The sequence below is a fragment of the Microplitis mediator genome, chromosome 7 (assembly GCF_029852145.1).
Source record: "Microplitis mediator isolate UGA2020A chromosome 7, iyMicMedi2.1, whole genome shotgun sequence".
Classification (NCBI taxonomy): Eukaryota; Metazoa; Arthropoda; class Insecta; order Hymenoptera; family Braconidae; genus Microplitis; species Microplitis mediator.
The window spans coordinates 5,382,517-5,393,823 of record NC_079975.1 but is presented as its reverse complement, the minus strand read 5'-3'; the positions used below and the strand labels follow the sequence as shown (position 1 = coordinate 5,393,823).

At 29.6% G+C, this 11,307-nt stretch overlaps 2 protein-coding genes and 1 long non-coding RNA gene across 3 annotated transcripts; 1 reads left to right on the top strand and 2 right to left on the bottom strand.

The window, feature by feature from the left end:
* LOC130670958 (ribosomal RNA small subunit methyltransferase NEP1-like) lies at positions 1–1,213 on the bottom strand. Its single transcript, XM_057474600.1, has 4 exons — positions 906–1,213; positions 558–801; positions 256–464; positions 1–177 (listed from the first exon to the last, which is right to left on the bottom strand). The coding sequence occupies exons 1-4, from the start codon at positions 1,047–1,049 to the stop codon at positions 67–69; spliced, it is 708 nt and encodes a 235-aa protein (XP_057330583.1). The 5' UTR covers positions 1,050–1,213; the 3' UTR covers positions 1–66.
* Positions 1,214–3,365: 2,152 nt separating this feature from the next.
* On the bottom strand, positions 3,366–4,543 carry LOC130670959 (uncharacterized). Its single transcript, XR_008990460.1, has 3 exons — positions 4,339–4,543; positions 3,917–4,168; positions 3,366–3,623 (listed from the first exon to the last, which is right to left on the bottom strand). It is a non-coding gene; the product is annotated as an uncharacterized LOC130670959 (long non-coding RNA).
* A 672-nt stretch (positions 4,544–5,215) lies between these two features.
* Positions 5,216–8,520, top strand: LOC130670948 (SET and MYND domain-containing protein DDB_G0273589-like). The gene is made up of 6 exons (XM_057474590.1): positions 5,216–5,648; positions 6,062–7,105; positions 7,203–7,465; positions 7,554–7,742; positions 7,823–7,945; positions 8,059–8,520. Exons 2-6 carry the CDS (start codon positions 6,070–6,072, stop codon positions 8,296–8,298), a joined length of 1,851 nt encoding a protein of 616 aa, XP_057330573.1. The 5' UTR covers positions 5,216–5,648; positions 6,062–6,069; the 3' UTR covers positions 8,299–8,520.
* Positions 8,521–11,307: the final 2,787 nt, after the last annotated feature.

Below are 11,307 nucleotides of genomic sequence, written 5' to 3'. Positions count from 1 at the left end.
TAAATAACTTCTTTATAATAATTTCATTTTATTCCTTATTTATATATTTTAAAAATATAAGTACTTTTATCTAGTCCACTTTTTTTCAAACGCTAAACATAATTCAGTGCATGTCAGTGCTCCAGATAGAGGTAAACTATTTATTGAAACTGTTTCTTCTGTATAATCAGCTTTTACCTTTAAAAAAATCATAAAAATATATATAGTAAAATGTATGTATATATAGGAATAAAAATAAGGATATATGAAACTTACTTGTCCATGAGCCATAGCTCCAATGACAAAAGCTATTGGTTCATTATCAGGAACAAGTTCTTCCGGATCCTTGATACCATCGGCGCTAAAGGACATTAATATTTTTTGACAACCAGCTGGTAAGTAATTAGTCACTGGATTCTTGATGACTTTTAATAATGTAGAGGCATTCTTAGATGCTCTTACTTTATTTTTATGTAGAAGATATACTGTAATTATTAAAAATTAATCAATTATATAAACATTTAACATTTTTAGTCATTGAGACTTAGTTTTAAATTAATTAATTAATAATTTCAAACCCATTAATTCTGCAAATTCATCAAAATCGGTTGGTATTTTAGTTTGCCGGTGAATTTCCATCAATACATTTTTTTCAGTATGTACATAAATTTGTAAATATCCATTTTTATTTAATGGAGAATCTTGAAGCATAAGTAAACATTGATGTGTAATATCCGGTCTCGAACTACCAGGATCACGATTATTTTTCTTCAATATTTCACTGTGTCTGTCATTACTCAAAAGTTCATATTTATTTCCAACCTATAAGTAAAGATAACCAACAATTTTTTATAATTATAATTACATATATTAAATAATATTAAACTACTTATAAAAATATTAAAAAATAATTGGATAATAATTACTTTGACGGTTTCTAGCTGAGCATTTTCTAAAATAATAATTAATCGTTTTTTTGTACTAGTTGCACGAATTTCTTTAAAAGACTTAGGCGCGATATCATATTCGTTCTCATCATATTCACTTTTATGTTCACGTTTTTTGCCCATTATTATAAAACTTGAATAATCACTCAATTCAAAATAAATAATTAGTTATTTATTTACACAAATATTTAGATAACCGAGTGGTTTAGCGGTTTAATGTTTGATGTTAAAATTAAAAGGCTGCAATGATAAACATCAAACATGTGACGAGAGTTTTCTCTGTAACCACGTGCATGTCACGTGACTCAAATCAACGAGCGCGCGCTTATGGACTTGATTTGAATCTCGTGCTCTTACCTTGCCATCAGTAAGAAATAATGCAGGTTTCGGTAATTAAATAGAAAGAAGGTAAGAAGGAGGGGACAGTGTGTAGGCAATTGAACGGAGCGATATAAAATGGATAGTAAAAATTGTGGAAAAAATGTTCACAGTCGTAATTATATTATTTGAGCCTTAAGGACATTGTCCTAATACCCCCCAGAATTTTAAAATATTCAATGAGTTTCAATAAATAAATCAGAGGTGATTCTTTTGACTCGAGTTCGAAGGCAATAAGCAATAATAATAATATTCGATAGAAAAAGAAAAATATCTCATGCTATAAATCACTCACCACACCGAGAAACATCCAGAGCAGCAGACAATTATTTCAATTTCTGTAAAAAAAAAAAAAATCAACTCGATTAATAAATTTTTTGATCAATTAGAATACATATTTTTATATAAATTATTTGGTTTCATTGGTAAGTAAAATAATTTACCTCGGCGGACGTATTTTTCTGCTTCCAGCAACCGGAAACTGCGACTCAGGATGCATTTTGTGTACATTGAATAAAATCTCTGCTCTTATTTATCATATTTAACAGCTCACTCTAATATTTACACAGCCGACTGATTGATTTCTTTGCAACGACTGAAAAAGTTTTAATAAAGAGCACCATAAATTTTTTTTGCTTTTTTCAAATCAGCATGGCCACGAAGACAATGATAATATTGTGAACTTCGAAGCTTTTTTACAAATATGAAAACTTGAAGTTTCTCACCTTAAAGACTTTCTGTAGCCCCGACAGTTCAGGATTAATTGTCAAAATTCTTAATCTTCATCTTCAATCAATGTTTACAAATAATGTTAGTTCTCTAGATCTGTAATATGATAATTTATTTATATAGATTGATGTTTTTAAAAAAATTTACATTCTTCAGTAAAAAAAAGCTAATTAATTTAAATTTGTGTTTAAAAAGAAGGTCTATTGTAAGTATGTAAGTCGGATTGTTGCTTAAATTTTTTCAATGACAAAGAAAAACGAAATATTAATCAATTACCTCATTTTCGTTGATAAAGACTTCAACATCATTGTCATGTTCTGAGATATGCTGTATTGACTCGATCCGTAATATTATTATTCGTGAAAACAATTATTTTGTTTAATAGTTGAAATGTTTGGTCACGTTTCTTTTATTTATATACAATAAGCTGTAATATATATACGAAAGAATTATTATCACAGATTTTCATTTAAATAATTACACTCTTCATAATTTTGGAACAAGAAAATACATACCAGAAATTTTTTCAATGATCTGAGTTCAAACAGCGGCGATAGATCAGCTGGTGTGAATTTTCGCCATATTTACAGGTGATTCGACTCTCGTTGATGGTGTAGATATATACCTATTTTTTGTTTTGAAGGAGATGTATAGCAAAAAATACTTCAATAAAAACTAGAATTCATAACACGAGCTTGGATAGCTCAAAAAGATCTTTCAAGGGAAGTTTGCTGTAAAAGCCGCAAGTCAAACAGCTGTATGTCGATTTTTCATAACGAGTACTTCCAGATTTATAACGAAAATAAATACGGAATTATTCCTGCCTACGAAATATTCTAAAGCTCTATTTTTCTGCCTATTAAAAAATTCTAAAGTCTTTCGGTATATTTAAATTGTAATATTGCTCATGATTATACTGAGAGATCGAGTTTTCATAAAATAAATTTGAAATTGAATTTGATTTAGAAAAGATAAGCACCCACAACTTCGAAACGAGTCAAAAGAAATCAATGAAAATAATTATTAATCAATAAAAAAAATTATCATGCAGATAATCACTCACCACGCCGAGAAATATTCAGACCAGCAGACAATTCTTTCAATTTCTGAAAAAAAAAAAAAAAAATAAATAAATAATTTATTGACCAACGAGAGATTATTTTCAAATTAATTATTTCGTTAAATTCATGAAAATTACCTCGGCGGACGTAATTCTCTGCTGCTTTCAGCCAAAACTGGCAGAACAGAATGCATTTAGATCAGGATCATCCAAATAACTTCACTGCCTTCTCCTGTATCTTGAAGCTGCTGAGTTCCCATCTGGACGAATGTATGTAGAGAACTACTGAAACAATGGACACAAAATTATCAGTAAATAATAGATTGTACTATTTAGCTTGATGTTAAGTATTGAAAAATAATTAAATGATAAAAGCTTACCAAGACATGATGGTTTACACAATTATCATTACTTCTTTGGCTGCCACTTATTTTCTTGATCATCATTTTTCTTTTCAGTATTTGAAGCTAGATCATTACAATCTTTTGTCTAGATCTCAAAAAGATCGATATGAATCGATGGCCCCAGTGCTGCAAAATAATTAAAATTTTCTGTTTGATTAAATTACTTTTATTTAAATCTCCGAATTAATATTTGCTAATGACTTTTTTTTGTAAATTTAATTATTTTTTGAGAAAAAAAAAGATGCTGAATAATTGTTTTTATTAATGACTTTTATATTGTTAACAAAAATTAATTCGAGTCATTTGCCAGAACCAAGCTATATTTATTATCTTAAATTTATTTTTCAAACTATGGGAAGCTAATTGTTACAAAGTGGAATGAATAAATAAAATAAAATGAATAAACTAACGTAGCTTACCCGACAAATGTTTGCTGAGCGGCAGCCATGACAGTTGTGAGAATTGCCGGGTGCCTGCCTGTTTGAACGGACGCTTGCGCACGACGCCAACGGTGGCTTCTCAAACTATGGCGCTGCCGTACAAATCTTAAGAGTTTCAAATTTTTCTTCCGAACGGCCATCTTTTTTTTGCCCAGCAAATTTTTCTCAATCATCGGATTCATGCATCTTCATTTCCAGCCAACATTTTCAAATTATTTCAGCTCTCCAGATCTGAAACATAATTAATTTCCATTAAATAAATACTCCAGCAGTAGCTAGATCAAAACTCTGGAATCCAGATATTTAATTAATTAAAATTGATAGCTAATTAAATAATTGAAGTTGATTTATCGAAATAATTATTTAAATAATAAAATAAAATCGAAATATTGAGTAATTACCCGATGATAATATAATAAAATAGTCATTGGCCAGCACCGAGCTACCCGAATATAAATGACATATTTTAGGTTATAAATAGTAATTATTTTTAAAAAATTATTGTAACCCAGTGACAACGATCACTTTGTGAAACTTTAGAATATAAATTTATTATCAAATGGCTCGAATAAATTGAATAAAAGAATTAAATAAAAGGAGCGAACGAGAGACGTGATGGCTGGCCGCCGACTTGTTGAGGAATGAGCGACGCCACCGAGACGACAAAACCCGAAGTTTTGAATCCAAAGTCGGAATCACCCGAGTCGAAACTACGCTCTCTGATTGGCTGCCACTGAACTGCGCACGCAGCAATCTCATGGGCCATTGTTATTATTTTTTCTAACAAATAAATAAAAAATAATTTTATTTTATCGAAAATATAATTAATTAAATAGAGTTAATAAATTAATAATTCAGTCTTTTTCAAAATCTTTTTTATAGGTTTCTATATCACGACATCGTTTCAAAATTCTTTATATTGATACTCAAATGATTAAACTTTTAATGTGCACGTAATTATTTATCTTGTCATATTGAAAAATATAAAAATAAAAATAAATTAGTTTAAAGCAAAATACCAGTAGCCAGACTTATTGATTTTTCATTAAAGTAATAAGTCGACTGATAAACTATCATTTCCTTAAGCCAGTAGTAAATAAATAATGGTTGTTTTTGTTATTAATTTATTACACTTATTAACATAAAATTGTATGACGGGCTAGAATAATAGCAGGTGGTCGCTAACGGTGCACTTTACCCTGCAGTATCAATACAATCTACAGCCGATAAACTAATTTTCCTCACTTAAAAAAAAAAAAACTTTTCTCTGTTCACTAGAAATCCAGCATACTTATTCACTAGCCATCTTTTTATTATTTATCATTTCATTATTAATTTGTAATTGACAGCCGAGTAACGACTAATCCATCAAAAGAACGCAATTAGAGCATCTGAATTTATATTAACTACTTCCATTATTGGGATCTACTTTTTCACTCGAATAACTTTTTGTTTACATTCCCATAGAATTGCGTCATGCAAGACAATACTTATATAGACATACATTTGTGTATCCAAATATATCAACGTATATGTATGGAGATATTAATCTTGATTACCTGCTATCTCATAAAAAAAATAGTTTAATTGTTTGTAAGATTTTATTTAAAAATAAAGTTGACAATAATTATAACCAAATCACGAGTTCTATTAAATTGCTGCAATACTAAAATACTCATTACACGTAATTAATATTCTACAAGGTTAAAAGGTAGTATAATTATATATAAGTGATGTAAGAGACTCAGCACCCGATCAGGGAACAAGTACTCGATCACTCATGTATTTGTTTATCGATATTCACTAAATAAATATATGAAGATACATGAAGTGGTGGAGTACTTGTTCCTTCATCGGGTATTAGGTCTTTTACCTTTTCAATTATTCTGAAGTTAGCTGATGTTTAGTAATTTTTTGATTTTTTTCAAAACTACGAACCATAAAAAAAAATAATTTAAACATTGCACCTATGGTTGTACACACATGTACATATGTGTAGTTTTTTTTCCGTGATTGATATGCTGAAAAAAAAATCCGAAAATTGTTAATCGTCTGTTAAATTCAGGATCATAAGTATCAACATTCAAAATGAATACATTTATTTTTTTTTATATTTATCATTAGAAATAAATATGGAATCATTATCCCACTTGGTTAAATCACTAGCAGTGAATGATTTCCAGCATGCAAAGTCTGATGAAGATTTTGTAAAAACTGCCATGACACTCTGTCAAAGTTACTATAATAAAAATAACTGTCAAGTACTTACCATTAATCATGAATCAAAGAGCGATAGTCTAGCTAAAGACATGATAAATGCAGGAAATAAGATGGCTAATTCTAACCGGTCTTTAGAACAGTCAATTGAGATTTATAATGAAGCCATGGCACACGCATTGCCAGGTTCAGAATTTTTAGCCCATGCATTTGCTAATCGTTCTATTGTACTTACAAAGGCTGGGATGTATGAAGAATCATTGAAAGATATCCAGCATGCATTAGACGCTAATTATCCAGATAATTTGAAAGCTGGGCTGTATGCTCGCAAAGCTAAAAATTTACTAGCTCTCGATCTGACAGCGAATGTTGAAGAAACTTTAGCTGCAGCGAGGAGCTGGGCTTTGAAGCTGGATGATGATAAAAGAGATGAATTTCTAAGTAATCTAGACAAATTAAAGAATAAAAAATACAAAAAACCTGTCACTCAACGTGATAATCGCATTTATATTCCCACGGCTCCTGATGATAATCCAACATTAATGAGAACTTCAGGTGCTGTCTCTATAAACTATTCAGATAAATTTGGGCGACATTTGATTGCGACCAGAGATATCAAAGCTGGTGAAGCTCTCATGGTTAAAAAAGTCTACTTGTTGGTTCTTGTATCTGAATTCAGGTTCAAGCGGTGTTGGAACTGTTCCAAGCACTGTTGGTCTAGTGTTCCCTGTAATGAGTGCGCAAATGTTATCTATTGCAGTGAAGTTTGTCGTGAGATTGCCTGGAATGAGCACCATAGCCTAGAGTGTCCACTTTTAACTGCTTTATTAACAAATAAATCTTACAACTGTTCGTTGATTATGAGTTTGAGATTACTTGTAAAAGCCCTCAAAGAATTTAAAACAGTAGAAGAGTTGCATAAAAAAATTCAAGAGATTGATTCAGTTAAAAGTAAAATTTTTATCTTCATAAAATTAAGTTATTAATTAAATGCTCTAATATTTATTTCAATTGATATTTAATTATAATTATTTATTAACACATGCAGCAGTGAAATGTTTCAATGGTGTTGTATATGATGATACTAAGTACGCAAGCGTCTATTCACTGTTTCGAAAACCACTTGATACCGAATTCAAAGTTGATAGTGCGATGAAAACTGTTATGACCATTCGCTATTTGAGTGCTACAACTGATGTGTTTGGCAAAAAAACTAATAATTTTAAAGAGTTGATGGAAAATAATTGGATATTATTTATTGGCAAATTGTTATTTCGTCACTATGAAATAAATGCGACCAATACAATTGCGGTATCAAATTATATAAGAATTATTTTCTTAACTTTTATTGTAAAAATAATTAAAATTAAAAAAATTTCTATGAAATAATTAATTTCAGATTGAATTAAGTGACAAAAAAGATGAAAATAAAACAGTAATATGTGGCGGGATTTTAGTTCCACTGGTCGATTTATGCAGCCACAGTTGTGACCGAAATACATACTCAATCTCTTCTCGAGATATATTTTCTCTTGTATGTATTCAACCGATCAAGAAAGGAGAACAGATTTATGTTAGCTATGGAGAGGTAAGTTGTCTAAATAATTGTGAATACATAATATATAATTATATTGGTAACATAACAAATTGACGTCTTTTAATTGATAGGATTATCGGGACTTGGAGACTTCAGAAAGAAGAAAACGTTTAAAAGAGAATCACGGTTTTTGGTGTGAATGTTATCCTTGTGTTAACAATTGGGGTCCGCATCAAAATCTGCCATCTTGCTTGGTAATTCCGTCTGCCTTATTGTGTTATATTAATCTCAAATATAAAAGTATATTTGTTTTATAAAAAATTTGAAGCGATTAATAAAAATAATCCATTGAATTTATGTTTAATAGGATTCTTTGACGAATAAAAAAAGAATTGAATTATTAGAAGTTATGACGAAATGCACTAACTACTATTCAATTGGATCTCTTGGTGACGGTACTTCAGATAAAATTTTAAAAATATTATCCGACTTATTTGCAATGATCAATACCTTTGATGACGTTACTTACTATCTCTGTGATGAAATGGATGACATCAAAGTTCTCTTGCTCTGTGTTTTAAAGTTGATAAATTCATGTCAAACATAAAATATCTACTTACAAAATTACAACTTCATATTTCATTCTGGAAGTTATAAATAAAATAATACAAGATAAGAAGTGATGGTTGTTGTGATCATAAAAAAATTATTTTTCATATTTTTATAGAATATATTGAATAATAACTTTACTGTAACAAGTTTATAATTTAATGAGTAATGATACTAATGTGTGCCGAAAAATAGAACAAATAAAATAATGACACTTCTAGTTCACTGATAATGCTTTGTTTCATATTTAAGACTTCCTTTGGTCTTATATGTCTTTGTACAGTGATATATATATATATGCGTGATACTTGAAATTCATTTTAAATCCTAGAGAAGCACTTAAAGTATTTGGATTTGTATAATAATCATGGTACATTCATATATAAATTAGAATTTACTGACATTCATTTATTACTAAGTCAATAGATTGATTGATGAAACATTTTATTTATTTTAATTAAAATCACAGAGACTGGATACCTGTACTTTATTTTTATTTAATTTATTTTTATTTTCATATTTATCAATATGGCATTATAAATAATTACGTGACATACAAAGTTCATTTATTTTAAAATCTATATAAGAATTTTGAAAGTATGTTATGATCCAGAAGCCTATAAAAATGATTTTGAAAGAGACTAATTTATAAATTTATTAACTCTATTTAATTAATTTTATTTTCGATTAAGTAAAATTATATTTTACTTATTTATTGGAAAAAAAAATAACAATGGCCAATGAGATTGCTGCGTGCGCAGTTCAGTGGCAGCCAATCAGAGAGCGTAGTTTCGACTCGGGTGATTCCAACTTTGGATTCAAAACTTCGGGTCTTGTCGTCTCGGTGGCGTCGCTCATTCCTCAACAAGTCGGCGGCCAGCCATCACGTCTCTCGTCCGCTCCTTTTATTTAATTCTTTTATTCAATTTATTCGAGCCATTTGATAATAATTTTATATTCTAAAGTTTCACAAAGTGATCTTTGTCACTGGGTTACAATAATTTTTGAAAAATAATTACTATTTATAACTTAAAATATGTTATTTATATTCGGGTTGCTCGGTGCTGGCCAATGACTTTTTTTTTATATTATCGTCGGGTAATTACTCAATATTTCGATTTTAATTTATTATTTAAATAATTATTTCGATAAATCAACTTCAATTATTTAATTAGCTATTAATTTTAATTAATTAAACAACTGGATTACACAGTATTGATCTAGCTACTACTGGAGTACTTATTTAATGGAATTTAATTATGTTCCAGGTCTGGAGAGCTGAAATAATTTGAAAATGTTGGATGGAAATGAAGATGCATGAATCAGATGGTTGAGAAAAATTTGCTGGGCAAAAAAAAGATGGCCGTTCGGAAGAAAAATTTGAAACTCTTAAGATTTGTATGGCAGCGCCAGAGTTTGAGAAGCCACCGTTGGCGTTATGCGCAAGCGTCCTTTCAAACAGGCAGGTACCCGGCAATTCTCAACTGTCATGGCTGCAGCTCAGCAAACATTTGTCGGGTAAGCTACGTTAGTTTATTCATTTTATTTTATTTATTCATTCCACTTTGTAACAATTAGCTTCCCAAAATTGAAAAAATTAATTTGAGATTATAAATAGATCTCGGTTCTGGCAAATGACTAGAATAAATTTTTGTTAACAATATTAAAATCATTAATTAAAACAATCATTCAGCATCATTTTTTTTCAAAAAAATAATTAAATTTACAAAAAAAAGTCATTAGCAAATATTAATTCGGAGATTTAAATAAAAGTAATTTAATCAAACAGAAAATTTTAATTATTTTGCAGCACTAGGGCCACCTATGAATCGATCGTTTTGAGATCTAGACAAAAGATTCTAATGATCTAGCTTCAAATACTGAAAAGAAAAATAATGATCAAGAAAATAAGTGGCAGCCAAAGAAGTAATGATAATTGTGTAAGCCATCATGTCGTGGTAAGCTTTTGTCATTTAATTATTGTTCAATATTTAACATCAAGCTAAATAGTATAATCCATTATTTACTGATAATTTCGTGTGTATTGTTTCAGTAGTTCTCTACATACTTTTGCCCAGATGCGAATTAAGCAGTTTTAAGATGAGGAAGAAGACAGTGAAGTTGTCAGGATGATCCTGATCTTCATGCATTCTATTGGGCTGATTTTGGCTGAAGATAGCAGAGAATTACGTCCGCCGAGGTAATTTTCATGCATTTTTTGAAATAATTCATTCGAAAATAATTTCTCGGTATCTAATAAATTTTTTATTTATTTTATTTTTCAGAAATTGAAAGAATTGTCTGCTGGTCTGAATATTTCTCGGCGTGGTGAGTGATTATCTGTATGATCATTTTTTTTATTGATTAATAGTTATTTTTATTGATTTCTTTTGACTCGAGTCGAAGTTGTGTGTGCTTATTTTTTCTAAATCAAATTCAATTTCAAATTTATTTTATGAAAACTCGATCTCTCAGCATAATCATGGGCAATATTACAATTGAAATTTACCGAAAGACTTTAAAATTTTTTAATAGGCAGGAAAATAGAGCTTTAGAATATTTCGTAGGCAGGAATAATTCCGTATTTATTTTCGTAATAAATCTGGAAGTACTCGTTATGAAAAATCGACATACAGCTGTTTGACTTGCGGCTTTTACAGCAAACTTCCCTTGAAAGATCTTTTTGAGCTATCCAAGCTCGTGTTATGAATTCTAGTTTTTATTGAAGTATTTTTTGCTATACATCTCCTTCAAAATAAAAAATAGGTATATATCTACACCATCAACGAGAGTCGAATCACCTGTGAATATGGCGAAAATTCACACTAGTTGATCCATCGCCACTGTTCCAGTTTAGATCATTAAAAAAATTTCTGGTATGTATTTTCTTGTTCCGAAATTAATAGAAGGGTAATTTCTCGAGTGAAAATCTGTAATAATCATTCTTTTATATATATTTTACAGCTTCTTATTGTATATGAATTAAAGAAGTCTAGAAGACTGACAT